The sequence below is a fragment of the Sceloporus occidentalis genome, unplaced genomic scaffold, assembly GCF_023333645.1.
Source record: "Sceloporus occidentalis isolate IW3139 unplaced genomic scaffold, rSceOcc1.0.p SCAF_27, whole genome shotgun sequence".
Lineage (NCBI taxonomy): Eukaryota > Metazoa > Chordata > Lepidosauria > Squamata > Phrynosomatidae > Sceloporus > Sceloporus occidentalis.
Genome location: NW_028317007.1, coordinates 13694911 through 13721784, shown reverse-complemented (window position 1 = coordinate 13721784; position 26874 = coordinate 13694911). Strand labels below are relative to the sequence as shown.

Here is a 26874-nt window from a genome sequence, read left to right as displayed (position 1 = left end):
TTCCCGTACAGGAAATGAGTCACCAATAAGAATAGGCTGCAATACTAAATGCGGCATTAGCAAGCCGCATGCCATTATTTTGTTGACATATTTGATATATACACTAGATGGACAAAAGTATTGTGACACCTGGCCATTACACCAACAGCGAATTTTATGACATTGCATTCTAAATACATCAATATTAATACAAAGTTGCCCCCCCCCCCTTTGCAGTTATAACAGTTTCCACTCTTCTGGGAAGGCTTTTCACAAGATTTTGGAGCGTTTCTGTGTGAATTTTAGCCCATTCATCCAGTACAGCATTTGTGAGGTCAGGCACTGATGTTGGACGAGAAGCCCGGGTTCGGAATCTCCGTTCCAGTTCATCCCAATGGTGTTCGATAGGGTTGAGGTCAGGGCTCTGTGCAGGCCAGTCTAGTTCTTCTACACCAAACTCATCCAACCATGTCTTTATGGCCCTTGCTTTGTGCACTGGGGCACAGTCATGGACAAAACCATGGATTTTTCGTATGGACAAACCCAGTGCATTTAAATACTGTTCCAGCGAGTTTAATATTTTAAGAATATACTTTGCCAAGTTAAAAAGATCCGAAAAATGCGTGAGGCTAAAATGGACCCACTGTGGACGCTTGATATCCTGTTATACAGATACAATGCCCAGGTGTGTTTAGGTTATTGCCTAGATACCATGAGTTGTGTTTTAGTTGATCTTCCTGTATTCCTGTAAAAAGCTGAATAGATGCCATGTTACTGCTAATAGACATCTTGAACAGTATACAGCAGGTACAAATACATAATGAAAAAAGGTCCATGGCCAGTAGAACATACAGTCTGAGTAATATTTCTAGGACTCTTGGATGACGGGGTTTGTTAAGTATGGACTATTTCTATTAACTTTTAATTCTAATTGCTCCCATCAGACAACCACATTCTTGAACATATAGGTTACTGCAAAAAAGGTGAAATCATACTGCCTTTGAATACATATTACATAAAGGTGGACACATATTACAAAATGACTTCTGGCCTCCCATATATTACTCATTGTCTTATAGAAAAGGATCCATCGTTATTTATTAGACACCAGTTCCATACATGTGATTCAAAAAGGGCTACGATTTCCCTTAATCTGCAAAAAAATCTCCTTTAACAGAACTGCCTTAGAAGCTGTGGGTATTAATACAATTATATTAAATCAAATATTCCTCTATTTGATAAACATTAAACAGCTTTCTAAATATTTTATTTTCCCTATTCCCTCCATAGGTGTGTACGGCTCTTGGTGACAGCGCTTTATTCATACGGGACTTTGTTAATTTTATTGGAACATGATCATCATGTGTCTGGTTTTCTCAGGAAAAGGAAACAACTGAGAATAACTGTATTCTTTACAACAAAGAAGTGTTTATTTTTGGTTAGCGCTACTATTAAAGAACAGGATGCAGAAAAGACAAAAGTACTGTGTACATATAAAGAGTTTAAATTGTCATTAATGATTCAAGAAGTCTCATACATTTATGTAAATCATCTTATACAAATAAGTGAATCTACAGTAAGAGTGAATTGACGTTTCTTTTTTTACCTGCATTGTTCAAATTGTGTTTAATTTCTGGATAGGTGTACCCACAACTAAAACCCTGTAGATGCGGTTTACCATGACTTCAGAGAAAATGGCTATTGCAAATATCTTGATAAATAGCATCCTTCATGTTGTTGGAGTGCTGACAAAAGATGACTTGATCATCTTTAATCTGTTGCTTAAACCTTTTGGTTTTTCCTCCCAACACAGACTTGCCATGGTAAAGCGACTTTGAAAAAAAGTATGAGTAAGGGTCTGCTCCCGGGAGCTCCAAAAACATGGCTAGGAAAACATAACATTTTCCATGGAAATTTCTAATTCCCTACATTGGTTTATTATTGGAATACTGTCTTGCACAAAGCATGGTAAGTCAATAAGCTGACAACATGTCACATCTATTCTTACCTAGTTGACATGCATTGTCTAGGGTTTTTTTTTGTTTAACACAAAGCAAAATATGATTCGGTCTCGGTACAGGGAAAGTATTCTGTAGATTTATAAGATTTTCCAGTCTTCCCAAAAGGAATGGATTGGATTTTTTTAAATCTAGGGTAAGAGGTGATATCACCCATGGGGCTTTGAATTCAGCAGGCAAATTTAGAGGTGATGCAGCTATGGAGGTTTAAGCATCATAGAAATAATAATAAATAATTAAGTTTATTAACACGTATGTGTGTGTGTATATATATATATATATATATATATATATATATATATATATATATATATATAATCTGTGTGTAATACATGTTCATTTTGTTTCTCAGTTCTAAAGTCTAAGCCTGTCCGTGTACAACGGTCAAATGAATATCTTCTTGCACATTAAACAAGTAATGTGTAAAAGCCACTAAAACACTCAATCATAAGTGATGTAGCATAAATACACACAACAGCCATCCATTTCAAAAGGCTAAACAGAGGTACTTTATAGTAGGCATGGCTGGATAAGCCGGCACTACCAAACATTTCCAGGTATTCTCATGGACGACTTATAACATTATACACTATCAAGCATGTCACTTACAGCATGGCCAATTAATACTCAATTCATAACTATAAGTAAACAAACAGGCACCCTTAAAACACACGTTGTAATCAGTTTTACTGTATTATCACTAGGCACAGACAATACATATATTTTTTCTCATATAAAGAGGGGCACATGAGAGGCATGCGCTAAACCTACACTCCTAATGTTCCTTTACTGTAATACAGAGATACATCACCAGTCTAGTGCTATAAAAGCCTAGCTATAATGTAATTCCACATATACCTAGGACACATGTTGTTTCTTTCTGTTGACTGCACAATATAGCATTAGCAGTGCTTTACAAGTAACAGCTTGACAGCTTCTTGGCCTAAATCTTATGGTGGGGCTACACACACACACACACACACACACACACACACACACTAGCACTCACTCCACACCACCACACAGCCTAACACGCATGTAGTCTATCATCAAAGCATTTCATGTGAGACCGCAGGGTCACCAAGCATTGCCTTGTGTGAACCCACTGAGCTCTGCCTCTGCAAGTGATTAAGATGCACCTTAATTACTGTGGTGCACTGCAGCACCCCCCCAAATTCAGGTGATGCACACCGTCCAACATTACCGACAAATTATTTGTTACTTTGCTTACAGAAGACTTTGCTTTTAATGATTTAGCCATAATATGATCTTTAGCGATCCCTATGTTTGCATTTTTATTACTGAGCCTTGCAGCTAAATATGCTGACACCATAGCAATGCTCCATTAATGGCCTGCCGTCACAGTAATACCATGAGCACATTGATCAATAATATCAGGAAAACCTTTTGTATTGAAATGATTCCTGTTGTGTTTATAACAAAGATCTGGTTTTGGCGTTTACATTTTATTTGGACTAGTCTTGCTGACATGACAGCAACTTTTAGGAGAATGATGATCAAGTAATGTTATATGCAATTTGTGAGAAAAAAAAAAATGAAAGAAAAATATTCCCTGCATTAAGACTCCAAAGCTACATAATGAAACATTCGCAAAGACTTATTCGCAAACTTATTTAGATTGAAGTATGGAATCAATGACACTAAGATTCTTTATGCAAAAAATATTTAAACTTTTTAGAAAGTGATGCTTATATTTGGCTGGTGTGGACACAGCCTTCCATGCAGTTGTGGTACAGCTGTTCTGTAGTAGCAGTCTATAGCTTTCATAACCACAGTTACGCAGGGGATGGGATCCCATTGCTGTGGTTGCTTGGCTTTGAGTTGTCCGATTAGCGCAAAGTACCTAAACACCAGGAATGCCACACTGCCCGGACAGGTGGCAGAGGTTTATAATGTAACTACAATCGTTATCAGATAATAAAGCAGTGATGTGTAGCAATACACAATCAATTTGCGGCTTTGCAGGGACTGTGCTCGTGTAATTAAGCACAAGGGATATGTGCATGCCCACAAGGAACACAAAGAAAGAGATATGGTGTTGTGTATAAGGTTTGCGAGGGTATATAGAGACTATGAGAAGGGTATAGGTGTGTTACTAAAGCCAGTCTGCTGCAATTTATTATGGATGAAGCCCCAGATCATTTACTACTGCCTATTTAACGTTGGGCACTAGGGAATTTGCTGGCATTGTAAAAGATGACGAACACTAGGAACAACCCTAGGGGCTAATCAATAAAAAAACGGCTGGTATAACAATATTAATATGGGATTTATGTCCAGGGCCCTGATCCATATGCCTGAGACGATTGTTCTAAAAGAGGCATGTTATTTTCTCATGGTTGTCACAGACAAATGGTATATATTATAAATATAAGGCCAATCATATAGAAAATTACTCACATCCTTACCACACCCTCTTAGACATGTCGCAACTCATTTTCTACTAACTCGAAAAGGATCAGTTAAAATGTAACTTTGCTTTGCTATTTGCAAAGCACTCCTTAACTACATTTAAAGCTTAAGGCCAATCCACCTTAAAAAGGAATGTGAGTGCCACTGATTATTTATGTGCTCTGTCACAATGTTTGAGGATTAAGGACTGTAGCCTAACACTACTTCAACTTTTCTTCTTGATTACTGGTTGACCTGGTTCCCTGTACTTCCAATATTGCATTTGTTACATAGTGACATAAATTACACATATAAGCAGCCACACAATACACACAAAGACTGCATGCATTGAGACATACTCACATATACAGTATCTCACAAAAGTGAGTACACAGCTCACATTTTTGTAAATATTTTGTTATATCTTTTCATGTGACAACACTGAAGAAATGAGACTCTGCTACAATGTAAAGTAGTGAGTGTACAGCGTGTATAACAGTGTAAATTTGCTGTCCCCTCAAAATAACAACACACAACACAGAGCTGGTGGATGTTAGATGCCCCACAGATGCTCAATAGGGTTTGGGTCTGGAGACATGCTTGGCCAGTCCATCACCTTTACCCTCAGCTTCTTTAGCAAGGCAGTGGTTCGTCTTGGAGGTGTGTTTGGGGTCGTTATCATGTTGGAATATTGCCCTGCGGCCCAGTCTCTGAAGAGAGGGGATCATGCTCTGCTTTACTATGTTACAGTACATGTTGGCATTCATGGTTCCCTCAATGAACTGTGTCAAGTGAACCTCCCCAGTGCCGGCAGCACTCATGCAGGCCCGGACCATGACACTCCAACCACCATGCTTGACTGTAGGCAATGCACACTTGTCTTTCTACTCCTCACCTGGTTGCCGCCACACACGCTTGACACCATCTGAACCAAATAAGGTTATCTTGGTCTCATCGGACCATAGGACATGATTCCAGTAATCCATGGCAAATTTAACACACCTGCTCCCCTTTCACACCTGAGACCTTGTAACACTAACGAGTCACATGACATCGGGGAGAGGGAATGGCTAATTGGGCCCAATTTAGACATTTCCACTTAGGGGTGTCCACACGTTTGTTGCCAAGGTTTAGACATTAATGGATATGTGTTGAGTTATTTTTAAGGGAACAGCAAATTTACACTGTTATACAGGCTGTACACTCACTACTTTACATTGTAGCAGAGTGTCATTTCTTCAGTGTTGTCACATGAAAAGATATAATAAAATATTTACAAAAATGGGAGTGGTGTACTCACTTTTGTGAGATACTGTACCTACATTCACATGTTTGAATTTATTTACTAAAAAGAAGAGTTTATGGAAATATTGGTTTTAACTAACTCACTTAATTATTCATTATGTATGGCCTATACTGGCATGTTTCTGTAGCGTGAAGGGTTGAGCTGGTCCTGTATAATGCAATTGCTTATTTAACTATGCTTTATACTAGGCCACATAAGCTCTCACTACAGCATATGGAAGCAGTTGATACATAAATGGGTTATGATAATTACCACACAATTTCATAAGCCTTTGCAATGTTTGCATTACATTGAGTAACCCATTACTTACTAAATGGTTGCCCCATTAGAAACCCTTGATTTTTTTATTTTTTTTTACAGTCCTTACTCTTGTAGGTTTTTTTGCTCTTGAAGGAAAACTCCAGGTATCATATGAACTTTATTGCATATTATTGCTAAGCGGTCCCTTTAAGCTTTCATGGTATCTCCATATTAGTTTGGGCCCTTTAGCCAGCCATCCAGTGGCAATACTCGCCTGAGAAGGAAAGGCGTTGCAGCTTCTCCCTTGTTTTTTTTTCAGGTTTTTTTTTTTAAGAATGCCTTGTATATGTATTCTTTTTGGTGAAGTTGTCAAGGACATTATACGGCCCCGTTAAGAAAATTATAGTAAGGGTCTGACAGCATGGTATGGGCACAGCCAGCTCCTTTACTTAGAAGTAAATCAGCATTAGCAGGTAAGTTAAGGGGAACATTTTGCAAGCCTTACTTTTAATAAGATTTGCTTAATCATTTTCTGAAGAGCTGTCTTCTCCAACCTATGTTTCTGAAAGTTGGCTGGTCGTCCACTTCTAGGGAAGAGTAGCCACGGTGCTTAAATGTCTCCAGTTACAAACAATTTGCCCAACTGTGGACTGATGAATCTTTTGAGATTGCTTTGTACCCCTTTCTTGATTGTAGGTCTTCTAAAATGTACTTTTTTGAGGCATGGTTCACATCAGCAGATGTTTCTTGAGAATAGCAAATTCTAAATGTTTGAGTGTTTTCTTTATGTCAAAGTAGCTCTAAAATGCACCTCCAATCCCATGTCATTGATTGGACACCAGGCTTGCTAACTCCTGACTCCAGTTAGCTTTTGTTGAAGTGATTAGGGTTCGCATACTTTTTCCAACCCACACAGTGACTGTTTGAATTATGTATTATATTCTTGTCCATATTAAATACATTTTGTGTTATTAGTTAAAACAGATGTTTGTTTAGTATTGTAATAATTGCTGAAGATTATATTTAAATAATCCCTAAGGGTTCACTTATTTTTTTCTTCCCACTGTATTATTTACTCATTTACCACTTATTTAACATGTACCGATTTTTTTTTTATTATGTAATCAACTTTTAGTGAACCTACTAAAGCTTCCAATTTGGCCATTGCCAATTAGGGAGTAGCATATTCATGAACCAATAAAGTCTGCAATACATGAGTAGTACCAAACAATTTGATGGCAAATCTAGTGTTCCCTTTTTATCCAACATAAAGACTTAAATACAGGATATCTTTATAAGCAGAATAACTTTAACTGCAAAAAATACAGAAAAACATGTTGAATTCCAATTTTGACTCAATGGTCTTCATCAGAGCCAAAAATTCACATATACATTGAAACCATTTGGCCCATCTAGTCTGCCCATTTTCATGATCTAAAAACTTGTCCTCATTTCCAATACAGAATACTTTTATGCCCACCACACGCATGTTTAAATTGTCTTACTGTATTAGCCTCTACGACTTATTGTATTATCTACTACCCTCAACAAACAATTACAATAGTTTTGGAGTATTGCCTCTAGTTCTAACATTTCTCCTCCTGTACTCTGTTTAATGCCCTCTCTCTTCTTTCCTCTAAGCTATACATAATGAGATCCGTTTGTCTTCACCGACCATTTTTTGTCATGCAAAATGGTTGCAAGCCATTTACCATACAAATGTAACTTCCAATGCTGTTGTGGTCCTGGTCACTAATGTTTGTTACAGTATAACGCAAAATATTCTACTTCTCTTATTCTTCTTAGGACAAAACTGACTGCTTCTTCCACACACACACACACACTTTCCAGACTCCCATACTATTGATTTAATTATTATTTAGTTCCAACTAATAAAAAGACAGACTATTGACTCACCTGTGAGCTTTCTAAATTAGCTGACTCTGACACCATTCAATATTTTTACCCATTAGTTGCTCATAATAGCATATAGCAAAATACCAGTTGTGGGAAGCAAATGGTTCCAATGCTGTTTCTCATGCAAGCCCTAAATCATTCAGAGTTAAATGTGCCCTTGAGAACCATGGTGGCACGAGTGCCAATCCTTGAAATGTATTCCATTATGTATACTAGACAAAAGTACATATTGTGTCTGTACTCAATTTTCTCTTCACATTTCCTGTATTTAGAAGCAATTGCCATCCCTTCATTAGCCAAAGATGCAAAATAAAAGATGATAATGATTGAAAGATCAGTTCTGTGACTTAAACAATGTCCTGGAAAAAATTGTTAACTAACCTGCACACATCATCAATAATACAGATTTTGTTCTGCACAATATTGTAGTTTAAAACACAGTGAGGCCCAAAATCTATTATTTTAAGGCTTCACTTTTTTTCTATTTGTGTTTAAACATTTTATTATTTTTTCCAGGGTTATACAATGATCACTAAAAAGACATCCTTCCAAAAGGCAACTGACAACAGTAACAGTAATACTGAAAAAGCAAGAAACAGCAGCCGTTATTGTTAAAATACATATTCTATACATTTTGAAATCACTTTGAAATTATAGAGATATCGATAATTGTGCTTATTATAGATTTTGTGTCCCACGCTTATCCATCGAAACAGAATATTACCTCCTCTTGAACCATATACTTAAAGTCTACCCCTGTACTTATGTCTTCAAAACAACAAAATAGTAAGTTGCAGGCCCATAGTTACACAAACTAAAGATTTCAAACTGTTTTAGAGTCTTAAGCATTATTAACAAAACTTTACTACAGCCCACCCATGAGACCAGCAAGTCCCTGCCATTTCCCTGTTAGCTGCTATGATATTCTTTGGTTTGTAAAGGATTTCTATGTAACAGAAGCCAAGGTATTACCTACCATAAGGTATACTAAAATGACTATTTAATTTGTTGGCAAATATATATATATATATATATATATATATATATATATATAATATATATATATATATATACATACACACACATACTGGATATTTGTAACTATACTTGTAATACAGGAGCAAATTAATTTAGTAAAATGAAAGGTGTTCTACTTTTAGCAACTTAATACAGCATTAACTTAATACAGCATTGTGTTTGTTAAACAAGCAGATCAAATAGCACTGATGTATAAAGTTTCTTTTCTGAATAGCAAATCCTTTAAGAATGTTTACGCATTGTCATTAAAACTAAAAAAGGTACATGATTCACAGCCTCAGAAGCGAACCAATAAAAAAACCCCCAAAAAAACCCAAAAACACATATGGTGTGAAAGACACCAATACATAAAATGACCAAATGAATACTTCATATTCACTTATGGAGTACTACAACAGATGTGCTATCATATCGTCAAAGAACTATAGCAGAGGATCCTAATTATCCTTAATCCTCAGTGTAAAATAGGTTAGAGGAAATCCTCTTTCCCCATCAGTGAGAGGATTAGGCAGCACCACTAGTAATAAAGCCAGCATTTTATCAGACCTCGGTCCTTACCTCATTGCCAAAGATATTAAGCACATAGGAAAAGGTCAGTTTACTCTTTATACAAGTGACTTTATGACACCGATATAGAGAGCTAATACAAGGACGCCGTTATCCATCCTGCTTATTGGGAGCATCCTACTTAGAATGCTATATATCACTTTTAATAGAGCAGTTAAGCGTGAAATAAAACACAAAATAACGAGCCGACATCTGAAAACATCACTGTATAGGGCAAAGGAGTGTTTCCCTCTTGAACATATATTTTCTTGCATTTATCTAGTTCTGGGAATATTTAATTGAAAAATATATGTTATGAATTAGTGAAGGTATTAAAATATATGTAAAACACTTTTAACCTCATTTTATTCTCACCATTCACTTCACAAATTCCAAGGCTAAGTCCTGCCACAAACTTATACTAGCTACACCTTTAATTATGTATTCACCTTCATCTTAAAATCTCCTCCAACCCCATCCTTGATACAGAGTCTGTAGCCCACCACAAGCCTGTCCAGTTCTCTAAAAAAAAATAAATAATAAAATACCAAATCCCTCTTTCTTATACCACTTTGGCGTACATTTTCATAGAAACATTACCTTGAAGGTCCTTACCTTAAACCTGTCACCTAGGACCCTGAAATCATTTAAAGGCCTCCCAACAATATGTCTACCCAGTCCCAAAAATTCCCAAACCCAAGGACTCAGGAGAGTGTCATTCTGTGCCTTGGCATCAGCTTACCCTATCTAACTTCCTTATAACTGAATCCCCTAACGCAACAACCTCTCTAGCCTTCCTAGCACCCCCCACCCCTCGCTGTACTAGAGAGGCTGCTCATGTGGACGCTAGATGAATCATCCTGCTCTTGTGAACTGATCCGACGAGTATCTTCATACAATCATGTAGGGCTGAGAAAGCCCAGAACTAGCCACTCAAAACTATTACCTCTACTGCCTCCTCTTGCAACTATACAGCCTTCCTCCTACCCATCTTTACCTCACCAGCACTGACCCTAGTTATCCCTACTCCTTGTAAGGGGATTTTATAGAAAGAAAAAAAAAACATTTTGGAGGTTTTTGTAAAATTCCCAAACTTCCATTAAAACAATAAAATAATAAAAAAGTTGATGATTTGCAACAGGAGCCGTTGTGCCAGGCAACAGACCGATCCGAGGATGACTGCACTTTCATGAACCTTCAAAAGTCCATGTAGTATGGATGGAGCACTGGAAGGTATTGCCGACCATCAAGGTCTTTCTGGGGACGTAGCAGCCGCTCTGCTACAGGGTCTCATCTTAGCTATATCTTTTTAAAACCTCAGTAAATAGTAACCAGCCGCAAAACACATTGTTTACCAACATGTCTGTGTTTGTTCCATGAAGAATAACTTTATATAACCCTGTATCACTTTTCCCACAAAGGTATAAGCAGTATTTTAATGATGCCGTTGAGAACAAGGCACTTGGGATCAAACAAGAAGCATAACCAACATGCTTTATGATAAAGGTTAAAAACGATCTCGGGGAATAACACTAGTGCTTTTACAAGGGTTGTTGAGAAAGTTGCATCACTCCCCCAATACAGTTAAATAAAGCACTTTTTTTGTAATTAATAAAGTGTATAAAAACATTACATTATCCTTGTATCTTGGGTTTGGGGAATGCATGAAGAGGCTCCTTTTCCAATACAAACTACCTACAACAGTTGTCATGGCAACTGCAGCTCTAACCATGATACCTATTACATCACTATTTACTTTACTGTGGCAAAAGCTACATTTCATCGCAGCTGTCCCTTGATAACGCCAGAAATAAAAGAATAAAGGTGGTAAGCAAACTGTCCTTGAGGTTCATTTCCTTTTTGGCATTCTTTAAAAAAAAAAATATGGCATGGGTTTTCATATTTATATGTATATTAAGCCAATAAACACTTAAAGAATGAACACATGCTATGTGTGCACATAGATTCATTATTTTGTCTTGTGGTATTAATCATGATTATACCACTATTATAATAAAATGTAGTGTCATGAAAAATCAGGAGTACATTAAATGTATTATCAGTATGATTATTCTCTGATTTAAAATGCACACATACCTTCAGTACAATACGCAGATTTCCTAAAGTACAATGGATATAGTATATGTGCCTGATACATTAGACAAAATGGTAGGATTCCACTTTGGTTTCTATTTACTAACACATAATCTCAAGGGGAAATTCTAGACAGATACACGATTAATATAGGGAGGTTCCTGACTCCAATGAGGATTCAATTTGAGAATTGTCCCTGAGTTTCAGCAAGGAAAGCAGAAAAGCCATGGAAGTCAAACAGATTTCCATAGGTACCTGACCTTTCCTTTAATAATAAATACCGTAATTTAATTAATGTACATCCATGGGAAGGCTACAAAGAGCTTTCCTTCTTGTGGGGCACTTGGCTTTATGAAGGGGTAGGACTAGTCGTGTGTAGGGCCAGCATTTGGTGAGTGGGAGGAAAAGTTATTCTGCAGAAATGAGGTGAAAAAAAAATCTTAAAAAACAGTGAAAATTACTTGCAAGGACTTAGTGAGTAAATATTTGCAAGGGTACAAATATTTCAAAGCTTATACAGTGGGGCAAAAAAGTATTTAGTCAGCCACCAATTGTGCAAGTTCTCCCACTTAAAAAGATGAGAGAGGCCTGTAATTTTCACCATATGTACACTTCAACTATGAGAGACAGAACGAGACAACAAAGTCCATAAATCACATTGTCTGATTTTTAAAGAAATTATTTGCAAATCATGGTGGAAAACAAGTATTTGGTCAATAACAAAAGTTCATATCAATACTTTTTCTGTAAGTCTTCACAAGGTTTTCACACACTGTTGCTGGTATTTTGGACCATTCCTCCATGCAGATCTCCTCTACAGCAGTGATCTTTTGGGGCTGTCGCTGGGCAACACGGACTTTCAACTCCCTCCAAAGGTTTTCTATGGGGTTGAGATCTGGAGACTGGCTAGGCCACCCCAGGACCTTGAAATGCTTCTTACGAAGCCACTCCTTCGTTGCCCGGGCGGTGTGTTTGGGATCATTGTCATGCTGAAAGACCCAGCCACGTTTCATCTTCAATGCCCATGCTGATGGAAGTCCTTGTTGGTGTAATGGTCAGGTGTCCCAATACTTTTGTCTATATGACAAGATACACACAATGGATGACTCCATACTTTTAGTTTTATTATGCATAAGGAGGCGACAAGTTCCCTGAACAGCAACAACATGCACCAGACCTGCTTTAAAACTTCATATTCCTCCATGCTGGTAAATTAGGGCAATGCTTGCAATCTGAGTTAGCCAGGTTACCATAATTTACTATAATTCTGTTTATTGTATAATAATGGACTTCTACAGAACAAAATGCTACCGTTCCTGGGTCACGGTAGTCGTGACAGTGAGAACTGAGCATTGAGTGGGAGTTAGGGACGGGGTGAAATAGGGGTAAGAAGAGAATTAAAAAAGAAAATGAAATTGAAAAACAGGTGATGATGACGAAACAGCAATGAATAAAGAGATAAGGAGAGAGAGCTAGAAAATAGGCAGGGTTTTCATTACTTTGTGTTCATTGACAGGTGGATTAGTCTGTGGCCTGTTCATTTTAACAATAAGAATTTAACTCTGAGGTAATTATGCACATTGTATCCCACAGAGACGGTTAGGGTAGAAATAGAACAGGCTGTAAAACGGGAAGTATCTCTGTGGTAGCACAGCCATCCTGTTAGTGATTAGAGCAATATCAAGTTTTGTTTAGTGGTAAACAAACATCTGACTGGGAAGTGTAATCTGAACATTAAAGAGAAACATTTTTACACCCTGCGTCAAAAGGAAGACAATGTTTCTGTATAAGTTATTTAGTGTAAACAAATACCCTGGAGATAATAAGTATCAATGCTGCTCTCTAGGTTAAAACCTCTATCTTGCTTGGCCATCAGGGTGTTGGCAAAAACAAAAACCAACACCTATCATTGTCCACATTCTAAATGTTTTTTTTATATCAATGCATTAAACTTTATGTTTGTCTGTAGTTACAAGTAAGATCTTGGCATGTGGCAGTGCTGACTACGTCCATGAAAGAGTATCACCCATAACAACATCTTCTGTCCCATGGAGACGTGTATGATATCCCTTCTGTGAAGGAACAGTGTTGAGCAAGTAAGCACATAATATTCCCAGGGTAACTATTTCTTAAAATCAGAAAGGTTTATTGAAAATTATATGTACCGCGCTACCCTAGCGTACCTTAAGTAGCGCCACTGAAAACACATGTGTACATGAACATACACACCCCGATTCTAATGCACACCAGAAAAGATCAATGGTTCTGAAAAGAACCACACTTGTTTCCAGTGCATATGCATTGATGGCTACTTACAAAGGGCTTCTGTACGCCTATGAAGATACGCCATTAAAAGCCAGCTGTTTCCAGCTACAATAGCCATGTACAACATCTACACTGTATTTCTGATCCATTTCATGTTATTTTAATGGAAACTGTTTTTTTTTTTTGTTTTTTTTTAAATCAAGGACATTTCTAAGTGACCCCAAACCATTGAATGGTACTATATATGTAGCAAAAAACAACCTTACATGTGTATCATGGGAACAGGCATTTTAACTTGCTGTTCTTGGGAGGATGGTGATTATTCCCTGACCACAAAGTTTTTTTCTTCACTTTTAATAAAGTATCCCCTGGTAGCAGCCAATTTGCTTTGAGTCTCTTTATCATGGTGTGGGTTAGGAGAAGGGTGAAGACTTCAGAACTGGAAACGCATCCAATAAGCACTTTTTAAAAAGTTAATTTAGGTTTGCCAAAAAAAAAAAAAAAAAAAAAACTTATGGAAGCAACAGGTCCCCTCTATGATGAAAAAATATTTTTGCAGTTCATATAGAATTTCTTGCTAATGCCACTACATTTTGTCTTTATTAGGATGGAGCCTTAGTCAAGATAATATTTACGACAAGCTTGTGAAGAGAAGGTATTTTCAGTAATTAAATGAACATCAAATAGTCATTATTGTGCAGAGTTACATTTAAAATCTGATCTTATTATGCAGAAACCATATGCAAGTCTGCTCATAAACGTTTATGTAATAGGAGATGGCGGAAAGCATTTAGTAATAAATGGACATCGAAGGCCCTTTTGATGGCATTAGATAGAGACATACTGACTCATGAAATACAGATTAGATGGATCTTTCACCTCTTAACTGCAGGAAGGCTGTAGATGTCATGTTCATCCTCCAGATTTTGTACAAGCAGAATAAAAAAAAGACATTACTAAATCGGTCTGTCTTATTACAAATAGTAATGAGCCTCGAGGATATGATGATGAGGATCCTTTGGAATTCACTTGGATTTTTGGACATTCTAAAATACCTTTTTCTTCAGGTTCGTTTAGGGATGGCCATGTGTGTATCAAACCCCTTTTTATTAATAAGTGATGCCAAAAATTAGTAGACTATACATACAGTATAATAAATACCGTAGTAAGGTAGCGGAAATACATATAAAAAAGGTGTCCATGTGTTGGGTTGTGCATGGCGAGGTAGGAGTTATGAAAGACCCACGCAGGAAAGCTTTGTGGGACCAGTTAGTTTTGAGTGGTCATTTTCCAAGACACCAAAAATATTGCCCAAAATGATGTGCCATGCTTTACTATAAAGTAGAGCTAAGATACGCTACCGAGACTCTGTAATGATGTTCACCAGGTTTCAAATACCGCAAGGCAGTTAAAATACTTTAGTGACAAACGCTAAGGGAGAACTACAGCACAATGAGTACTACAAAGGCATAGTATAAGAATTGCTTTCAATTTGCTGGACGAGCTTTTCAGTGCTAACCATATCTTTAATCCATAGTTAGCAAAGTGGAACCCAAGAGCCAACCATGTTGACACGGCAGAAAATCCTTCCAAGTATTGCAGTGTCGCTGCTGAACGGGTCCAGGGGCCATCTCCCACACTCCCGGCAGATGTCTTGCATATTGCAATCGCAAGACTTATGTTAAAGAGCAAAGCCTCATGTTTACAGCTAAACACAAATGTTTCCTCTGCAGCAAAGATGTGAAAAGCAACAGCATGCCAATCTATTATGTTATAAACACAGTCTCCACCATAAAAAAAGACAGGAATCTCAATAATTTAATTTTTTACATTATTACAAAAAAATGGGCAGATGAGCCTTTAAGGATTACAACAGCTCCCATCAGCCCCCCAAAATGATGATGATGGTTATGGGTGGTGTAAGTAAAATAAGCAGCGTGCTTGTGAAAATGTTTACTTTCTGCCTATATTTAGTTTCTTTAGCAAAATAATGGAATTGAGCACTTCCCTATGTGTGCCCACCCTGCATTGTGCTACGTATGCTACCGTCACCTACATGTATGTAGAATCGCATGCATTGGGCTTTTAAGAAAATATTTGGTAGTTCATATATCTGGTTTGGCATATGTGAGGAGATAAGGGGGAGGCTGTGCCATTTTTAGGAGTAATGGGATAAATGGTTTGAGTTAAACTAGGTAGGCAAGAATAGATTAGCTTGTCCTTATATAGGAAAATATGTATATAGAAAATATATGTTTTCCTATCAAAAAACTGTAGGCTGTTTATTGTCCTCTAATTAACCCACGGGGGAATGTTATCTTACCACAAGTTAAGTCCCAAGAGGTGACCCCGCTTCTAGTTTACTGACCCATAATAGTGAAATGACATAATAAAACATTGACTATTGTTATTATCACGGGGAAAAGTCCCAGGTTGGAATTCAGCCAGCGATGTAACCTTTCCAGTATTAGCGCCTGCCTCTTAAAATTCATATAATCAAGAAGAAATAATAAATTCTCACCTATACTGTCTATACCTATTTTACACCTTAAAAACACAAACTTAGAAAACAAACTATAAGAAGGCTTAAAGATGGTTACACTCTGGCAGCCTTTGTAAAAGACTACGGTATTTTATTTTTAGTCACCCTAGGAATTTTCAGAAAACTTTCACATGTACACGGAAGTTTTCGTCACCAACCGAGCAGGACCGCGTAAAACTAAGAGCGAACTGGTTGTTGACATGCTCTTAATATCGTTTTGTGCCGGGAGCAAGAACACATTTCCCCCCATGGAAGGCTGGGCCTTTTTTTCTCCTCACAGATTTGCAATCGTTATATTTAGGTTATAACTATATGTAAACATCTTACAGTTTCCTAGTTTTTTACAAGTTAAATTATAGGTAGAAAATACACACAAAACTATGAAACCTTTTTGCGCTAGCTTTTAAGGGCTACAATTCCCATTACCCTCATCATCCGTCTGGAGGAGGGTAATGAGAGTAGCAGTCTACATAACTAAACTAGTCCATTTTCTCATTTAATATCAATAAAAAGTAAAAATAATTAAACTCAGTCATGAGATTTTTGTTACCGATTCCTGCATGTTAGCAAGGATCAGAGGCTTTTTGCTTCAGTTGCCGTATTAGGCTGTCTGTTCCATGAACTGATTTAAAAGCTGGGGTGGATTTTAACCTTACTTTTTGATTCTCAGAGAAGAATTATCTTCCCTTCATGGAGTTCTTGGGTGTATAATTAAATATCTGAGACTTTTGCTGCGGAGGGGAGAAGATGGCTGCCGAACGGCAACTCCATTGCACCACATTAGTATTGGTATTTTTAGCAGCTGCTTTCCACAATGGCTACTCTGCTCAAAACAACGCATTTTGAGCTAAATTCAGAACTAAAACATCACCAGTACTGCTAAATTAGCAAACCTTTCCCACCAATCATTCTTAAATTGAGAAAAATGTTGTTGCATTTATAACTTTTGCTGGGAAACCTTTTTTTGTCATGTGACATAAAAATCAGGTACTGATTGTCGTCCAGGAAGTTGGGAAAAGCTTCTTGATTTGGTTAAATCAAATGTTACTCGTAAACCTCTGATGAATAGAGGAGATCCTACACACATTCTTCTGTAACAATTAGGACTGGTGCGTATTATATGGATTTTAATTCTTTCTGATCAGGGATACATAATATCAGAAATGTAAAGCGAGTGCTCTAGCAAACCCTGTGTCTATCGTGTCTATAGACATCAAAGACATGCTTATTAAGGATAGGAATATATACTGCTATAATGTTGGAGCAAATCTGGTGCAAAGTGCTAAATATGGTCAATTAATAGTTAATAATAAAAAAAAAAAAAATTTTCTTCATTCCAGCAAATGTGGAAATTTGTACTAAATTTCTTGTGATCACTTCATCCCAAATATTATATAAAATGTAAATGTATGTGACTACTTTGTGTACAAAATTAAGAAATAATTATAAAAAAAAGTTACCTTATCCAATGTATAACTTTAACCTAATTGAGTACATTATTGATGTACAAAATAAATATAAAAGAAAAATCTAAGAATAACTAAAAACCGAAATTTTGAATTCAAAGCTCTGTAATCCTCGAATGACTGGGTATTTTCATCAGCAGACAGTTGTCTTGTAAACTGGATCAAACTGAGAAATACATCCTGAGCATAATGCAAGTCATGAGGCTTCAAACCCATGTGAATGATCACTTGGAAATAATTCAGACACTCAATAGGCAATTGTTCCCTGAAACGGTAAGGAGGAATGGGTATGCTTTGTAAAAGATCAGCACAGACCATGCCAAAAAAACAAGTTCAGGTACTGTCAAAAGGTACAGAATGATATATTCCAGGCTATCAGCAGAAGCCAACATAATGAAAACCGTAGCCACAGGCTGTTTGGATCTACCCCATACATACCCATCTAACCAGTTCTTTCAAACCTGTCTTAACAGACCAACGCCTACATAACTCAGTCCACAAAGAACACTTAGTTCAAGAAAACTTTTCTCATACACATTATGAAAACTTTTTATAAGGCGCTTTGAACGTTGGAAATTTCCACATAATCAAAATGTGCATTCTCAGAATTAATCAGAGGGGATTCCACACCATAGCTTAGCCTATTTTATGCGTTCATGCGTTTTATTTTGTTGTACGCAAGACCGTGAAAAACAATAATTTTAAATTATTTACAGTTTATCAGAAACAAAATATTATCTTAAAAATTTACAATAACGATAAGTGAAAAAGAGACTCATTTTATAATAACCCGAAGCCTGAGACGTCGTTCTTGCAACGACAGTTTTAATATTGACTGACTCGATGGGGCATACGTCCAAATAAAACACAATAGGCTTATGACAGGTCTACAGCAGATCTAATATCTCCAGCGAGTGAGCATTGCAGGTAGACGAGATATTTGGTGTTCTTAAAAGAAAATTGTTCCCGTACGACATTCAGATGCAGAGTGAATGGATCTCTTTAATCACACCGTACATTTTAACAGGACAGAACCACTTCATACACATACACACGCACGTGTTGCTGCCTTTAAATTGAGGTCGTCGCTCTAAATTAACTATGCATTATGCAGGGCCATCCCTGGCAATTTTATTCTGTAAGAAGGGCAGAGCAGCCCTCCGTAATGCATAGTTAAGTCAGAGCGATGACTTTATACAGGGCTAGCCAAGCTATTCTTGGAGCAGAAGCTCGCTGGAGTTGGTCTTTTACAATGTAAAGTCAAGCTTAAGCCGCAACTCTTCTGCAAACTCACAGTTTAGTGAATAAACCCCCAAAGTAGCACAGATCCTTATTTATAGAACCTAGCTGAAAGTCACAGGTAGGATTTGCCATGGATTTGATGTCAGCAGAGGGCCAGAAAGCATTTCAAGTCTTTTAGTTGATATGATGTAAAGCCATTGTGTGTATAGAGGTCAGTATATGGAATGTATATGTAGAGGGCACTGCACTTACGTATCTATTGATGAGGCTCCTCAGTAAACTGCAATCCATGGCTAGTGACAGCTCCTCAGCCTCCTGCCTCTCAGCTCCTGCTCCTTAATTCTTACTTTCCACATCCACAGGCTGTCTGCTCTCTATCAGTGACTTTTAGGCAATGCCTCACTCATCAAAGTAGCCTTCAGCCTTTTTTTTAACTCCTGAAACCGGGGCTACTTCTCGTTTTTTGGTTTTGGTCACAACTGACAAGGTAGGTGCACATGGGCTTTAAAGTCTCAACAAGCTCATCGCTGCATTATTTCCCGTGCGTCCAGTGATCGGGACTGTGATCCGGTTCTGGGTAGCTTGCTATTTATCTTTGGTGTTCTTATCTCTCAGGGTTCAAGCAGCCAGCTTTACCACCTCCCGTGGCTCTCCCAGCGATGCCTGTTTCTCTGTGCTGATCTTCCCCCTCCCAGATTGTTCGTCTTCACTCACCTCCCTCTCATTTCCCAGCCGCTGCCTCCTCTCACCCTACCCCTCCCCTCCGTCTATTTCTGTCTTAAAGTCTAGTCTTTCAAGCTGCCTCTCCTCCCTCCCACCGCTGATCCCTCCCTGTCAATCACCCCCCCTGCGCACACACCCACTTTCTTTGCTCAACTTCCCCTCCTCTCTGTTGTCATTTAACTCCACCCCTCCCTTTTACTCAACATGTCCCCCCCCCCCCCTCTCCAGTCATTATCAATCTGTCCTAGTCTGTGCATCCTTTGCTATTTTTATCCTGCCGGCTACTTTCTTGCTACAAGCGATCAGATGGTGAAATACTGGCTCAGGGAGACAGCCGATCCCTCTTATCCATTTCCGATTCACTCTGAATTGGCTCCGCTACCCGAATCACAGCTTTAACATATTTACAGTAACATATAAATATTTATCTTTATTTCATAAAAGAACATTCCATTCATAAAATGATGCTTTATTTTCATTTAGTTGCAAACACACATTAGGAGCGGGTCCGATTCGGGAGCCATATTGCCAGTGGCAGCCAAATAATCTAATTAAGGACCCAGACTGGCCATCTGGCACACAGGATAAATGCCTACTGGGCCGCTGGCTGATAGAGCCAGACTCTCATCCGACCTGCTGCTCCAGTGACAGATCGGGTACTGCATCGGTTGGATATGCTAGCTTTAAAGCTCCAGGGCCGGCCTATCATCTCCAATCTGGCCCTGGCACGTTACATATTTATAGTTACATGGTGTGTAGTCGCGCACATCCAGCCAACGGCCACGCACTGCAGCACTGATCGGCCACTGGATTGGCAGTATCAGTGAGTACTGGCCACTAGGCATTTGCCCGGTGTGCCAGATGGCAAGTCCAGGCCTGCATTAGGACAGTAGATTATATCCTCAGTAGCATCGAAGGCAGCAGGCTCCTCTGCATAGTTTGCTGATGTTTAATTATATTGTTCATAAATTATGCTCTTTTTCTCCCTTTGAACAGCGACACAATACGTTGGCTTTTTACAAGTGAAATCCCTAGCCTTTCCCTGTCTTTATTCAAGCAAGGCTTCTCCGGCGCAATGGCAGGTGCTTATTTTTGGATTGTGATATGCATACTGTACCTTTGAGGACGGACATCCCACCCAAAGCTCCTGTACAGAGGTGCAGGGCACAGGGTCAGGCATGACAATCCTCACGGATACTGGAGTGTCTGCATAAAGTATACTCCTCATTTAGACTGGATTTGCGACACATCTTGTTGAGACAGGAGATCCGATTACCGCATTTCTTATATTATCTCGCATAAGCATGTTCTTCTTGTCTGTACAACAATCACTGTTGTATTCTATAGACGGAGTCACAACACATAAGCCAACAAAAAATACAATATTATTAACCTTTAAAGGGAAAGTCCAGGATTGAAAGAAGAAAAAAAACTTTGGATCATTAACCCTTTCACAACGGTTGTAATTTTTTGGAAGGGGGCGGGTTTAACCATATGTAATGCTTATTCATAGCTCCCAACACACTGGATTACCATAAAAAGCTAATATTTTTTTAAGGGTTTTCAGGGCCTTACGGGCCATCATTAGACAGAGCCTCATCTCCCATGCATCAGAGGTGAGATTAATGTTAAATCATCAGGATGTACTAATACATTCTACTTGTTTCAGGTGGTATCGATAAATCCTAAGGTTGTGATGGGGTTAAATACAATGCTGTTTACAGTAATGCAGGTAAGCATTGAAAAGTCCAAGAAACTTCCTTTTTTCTGCTGGTCATCATTAAAGGTAGTCATGATTTTTTGGCCACACTGAGCTATTTCTGCATGCAAGTGCTAATTAAGTTCTGATTATCTTATGAAGTCCTTTCCTACATAGAATCGTATGAGTCAGCAGGTCCCTTTTGGTGATTAAGACTGAGAAGTCTGTGTGTTTGTCTAGTAAATTGGGCCACAACAGAGCTAAAGCACATGGCAAGTGTCTTACTGTCTAAAATTATTATATTACGTGAACAAATTGGCTGTAATTTCTTCCTTGACTTGTAAATCAAATTAAAAAGTAACCCTTTCATCATTTGGTGAAGGGTTATACTGGGATTGGAAAACACAGGTGTTGCTGGGTCAGAACTGTCATCATAGTTCAGTGCCTTGGGGTAACAGGAATCGTAATCCAAAACAAGATGGGTATCCATGGCACAATTGTAAAGATTCAGAGAATGTCTGGAGTCAGATAAGCAGTGGAAGGTTTAGATCATGTGTAACTTCACAGTGCTCTCTTGTGTTGGAGAAGGTGAACCGTGTCTTAGCTGTTTTAAACTGGGAGGCAAACTGAATGGCATGACGGAAGAGGTTAGTAATTAAATATAATTAAAGGCAGGGAATGAAAGGTATATGGTTAAAGGTAGTTAAGGTTCTCTCGCCGATTCTATGTTCAAATGAGATTTTTTTCAACCCTTTCAAGCCAGTATTTTTGCTAAGAAAAACCAGGCCATTCAGAACATGTTAATTCTTTTTTTTTTTAAACTGAAATACCCTGACTGCCTCCTAGAATCCAGTAAAGTAAGCGTACAGACAGGTAGACAAGTGCACAAAATATCTCACAGCAGGCATGAATAAGAGAAGGCTAAACGCCATAGTTGTACTAAAGGAAAACATTGGCCTTTTTTCCTGGGCACATTGTAATTTTACATGTCACCAAAAACCTTTTTCAGCATTTTTACACTACTTTTCCTTAACCACGATTCTCCTTTCTAATTTTTCATACCCCACACAAATTATGTATTGTTTTTTCAAAGACAGATTGAGCTTTCTCTTGATACCATTTTTAGAGGTATAGTCCAACATATACTGCTTAAACATTTTTATTTTTTATCCTCCATCAACAGTTGCCTCATCATGAAAGCTCAATGGACACATGATCTGACATTTACATTAGCAATGCACTAACCACCAGAATATCCAGAATTTAAGCGGCGTGGCAGGGTCCATGCACTAAAACTCCACAAATATAGGTTGGTGTCATCTTCTGAGTCTCTATGGATTCTAGTAAAACACACAAGAGTCCACAATGTCTCAGTAGGAAGTTGGTATTCCATCGTTGACTTGTCCCAAATATCTTGAATCTTATATTCAGACTAATGCCGCGTGTAACCATCACCTCAAAAGTTTATTTCCCCCCACCCTCAACAACCCCAAACCAAACAGGATGTATTTAACCAGAGTATAAAACTATCACGCTCAGTGTGTCTCAGCTACAATCTATACAAATTCTGCGCCCTCACAAAACATAAATCCTACTGTCCAATGTCACACAAGCACCTTTTTTTATTTTAAAAAAATCCTTTTATTTGTTTTTATTATTATAATTATTATTATTCTTTATAGACATCATGTGCTATGGACATTAACAGGTTAAAGATTGTAATAAAGGTCTTAATTTATTATATGGGCATTTTATCTGTGACGACCCTAAGACAAGGAAGGTTGGCTTGGAAAAAGAAGATTTTTTTTCCAGACCTTACAAATTGTAAGTAACTGCCAGTTCAGGCTCTGTGATTGCAATTCAATAAAGGAACATAATTTCTAGTGCTGTCCCTTGTAACAGTATCACTTTAGTAGTTCAAGCACAATTGCTCCTTTCACAAAATAATTTAATGTGCTGATAGAAATAAAACCTGCTTTTACAAAGATATGTGGCCTTTTTTTAAAAGAAAAGATAAAGGGGATATAAAAATAATAATATTCATTGTCCTTGGGGAAAAACATCCACATGATCGTGTTAAGATGAAAAAAATGTGACTCCAAATGCCTAACACCTAGTATTTATATAGCTTTTTTTAGCGCACACTCTTGGAATTAACTGATTTGGCAGATGAATAATAGTTGCTATTATTACCCAATGAGTTGTCATTTATCAACATCAGAAGGATGAAGGGCTGGATTGACCCTGCCAGGATTTGAACCTGCAACCCTGAGGTTTGAATAGGCTCTGCAGTCAGGGGCAAATGCAGCCTTCAATGTGTTCTACAGCCCCAAAAGTCATAATATTATTATTATTTATTGTTTTATATAGCGCAATTTTCTGTGTTTTGAAATGAAATCGTACAAATAATAGACCTTCTTCTAAATGCTGTGATCATTAACATAAAATGCTATCAAATGGGCAAAAATCACTTAGAAAGCCCCCACATCCTTCCCACTCCATGAAAACAAACGTGTCCCTATTTGGACACTTCAAATGTTGGAAGGAGGAAGTTGATTTAGTCACTTGAGAAAACATGTATCTATGTGTTTATTCTCTTTTCCCACTGTAGTCTATAGAGGAAATTGATTCAATTTGTATATACACAGTGCTGTACATAGTTACTTAGTTTAACATTGAAGAAAAGTAAGTTACATGTAAATTTGGTCCAACAACAAACTTCATTGTTTATCTTTTCCTTCATAGACTTTTATGGGTCAGAGGATCCTACTTGTAAACCCATTGACGACAAACACAGTTGCTGAAATACCTCGACACAGAAAACCCAGTCAGGATGCCCTGTGACCGCTCCAGAGTGTGACTAGCGCATTAGCAAGAGATCCTGCCTCTCGCAAGATGGTGGTGCCCACTAAAAAATAAATGAGCAAGTCCTAAAAATAACGCTGTAACTTCCCCAAAATCCTGACAAAATACTAGCATTTGAAGTACTCATGGGGTGTCTAGTTTTCAAAAATGTATTTTGATGTGGTAAAATAAATTGACCAGGTTCATAGATGTCCCAAATAGGATATGGGTTCAGAATGACCACATGCCAAAATTACAATTTGAAAAACTAAATTGTTCATGTCCCAGATGTGGTGTTTTAGCCCCCAGACAACCCGAGAAACCTATGCATGGGTGGTACACATAAAGAGTTAAAATACTAGCATTTGAAATACCCTGGGGATTCTAGTTTTTAAGCATATGTGGTATAAGCATAAGGGGGTAACTTCAACTGAACCGCTTTAAAGACATCCCAAATAGGACATGGGACAGAATGATTTGAAAAAGGGTTTTGAAATAGCAATATGCTACTTGTACTTATTGCCCTATAACTTAATGAAGCAAACAAACTTAAAAACATTGGGAATTTTTAAACTCAGGACAAATAGTAAAATTTATTTAGCAGGTTTTATTAGCTTTTGTAGATTTTTCAAGTGAGAAAACATGCTTTTTTGACATTTTAACCATATTTTATTTCTTCTATCATAGTAAATTAGATGATCTGATCAAAATAATCATATCTAAAGAAAGCCCTTGGAAAAAAAAGCCACACAATATATAACGTGTGTACAGTAAATGAAAGAGAAGAAGACTACAGCTAAACACGAACCCAGCAAAATATGTTAAAACAGACATTGTCATGAAGGGCACAACAAAAAACAACAGCTATGTCCTTAAGGGGTTAAAAGACAGAGACATTCTATTGTTTACTACCAAGTACTGGAGTCTGGGCTAACATAAGAAGACTAGGACACATGTACATGACATACAGTATATGCAGCTGTCTTATAAAGTGATTTATAAAGGCTCCCGTTATGCTTATCTCTTTTCTTTATTCCCTCAGCAGCAAAGAAAGAGAAAAAAACGTTAACAACAAAATATGTAAATATACAAATACACCAATCACAAACGTATCCTTAAGCATCCAATGAGGGACCTCCAAGGATATCCCTCCTCTTCCTATATATAATCCCTTGCATCCGTAACATCTTCCTCTTTTCTTTGCTGCTCCCTTAGAGATAAGTACTCCCGTTTATTTGATTCTCTTACTTACGGTATTTAGCAGATTTGCCTTCAGGGACCGCTGTGCCTTACCTATATACCCTCATTTTCCTTCGGTTTCATGTAACCCGTTTGTCTGTTGTTTGCCGCTTGTCGTTTTCCCGTCTGGCGTCTTTGTGCTCTGTGGCCTTCTTTTTCCATTCTAGGCTTCGCGCATGCGGCGGCCATCTTTGAATAGGTGAGTATCGCTTCCTCCTTGCCAGGTTTCTTCCGTGACGTCGGATACGTTTCACGGCGGCCATTTTCTCTGCGGTACCGCACGGTTTGTATCTGCGGCGCTTCTCCCTCGATTCTCCGGTATAATTTTACCGAATTCTCTCCCCTATCGCTCGTTTTTGTTCCCGGCCAGGTTAGCATCCCACTATGTTTCCCAGCCGGACAGCTTCTTCTACTGAGCTGCCAATGGCTTCTGTCCAACATACTGCTGGCTCACATGTTCAGGCTGCGGATCCCCTTGGTTCCCAAGGGGATACCCTTACTTCTGAAGAGTTCCATACTCTGCTGGATGCCACAGTGTCTAAGTCTGTTAATCAGGCTTTACAGTCTGCTATGGGAATTATGTCCTCCAATATATCACAGTCCATTGCCTCTGCTCTGAAAGCTGTGCAGCTCCCTTCCATGCCATCTAACCTTGAGCATGGCACTACAGAGGTTTTTTCAGGACGTAAGGCTCCTTTTAAATCACATCATGCCACATCTTTGCCCTCCAAAACCAATAAGACGGACAAGGTACGCCCTGTCACTGAGGACGTGGTTGCACCACGTAAAAGAGCCCACCATCGGGCAAAATCGATGCGTAGGTGGAAAAAGGCTAAAGTCGACTTCTGAGGAGGCATCAGATTTTTCAGACCAGGCCGAGGTTTCCTCTTATGAGGATGCTGCACATGGGGATGCGGAACAGTCTGTCCCCGACCACCATAATATTGACGGGGATACCCTTTTGGACCCCCAGGGCGAGCCCCTCTTTAATCCTGATGACTTGCTGAATCCCAAGTCAGCGGAGTGGTTCCCTTCACCTCATATCGCCCAATATGTGGCCTCCAGGGTCCGCAAACCCCTGGATAAAGCAGCTAGAAATAAATTGAGGGCGGAATGCCCTAGGCTGTCTGTGCCGGATGACGCTTGTGCCACACCGGAGGTAGACCCTACGATCGCCCAATTTTTAGGGAAAACAGGCTGGAAGTCTAAGAAGGGCCTTGAGTTTTCCCTTAGGAATTGTCAAGATAAAATCCTGGACATCCTGGGCCTGACTACCAGGGCTTTTGAAATGGTGGAGGCTGCTC

At 38.4% G+C, this 26874-nt stretch overlaps 1 protein-coding gene across 1 annotated transcript in view; it reads right to left on the bottom strand.

The window, feature by feature from the left end:
• The window catches only part of LOC149299958 (phospholipid-transporting ATPase IH-like), a gene marked incomplete at its 3' end in the record, with an annotated part of 135717 nt that extends 109769 nt beyond the window's left edge, over nt 1–25948 (bottom strand). Inside the window, exon 1 of the mRNA XM_089485952.1 lies at nt 25633–25948. Within this exon, the coding sequence (XP_089342078.1) occupies nt 25633–25948 (316 nt within the window). The remainder of the gene's footprint in view (nt 1–25632) is intronic.
• Nucleotides 25949–26874: the final 926 nt, after the last annotated feature.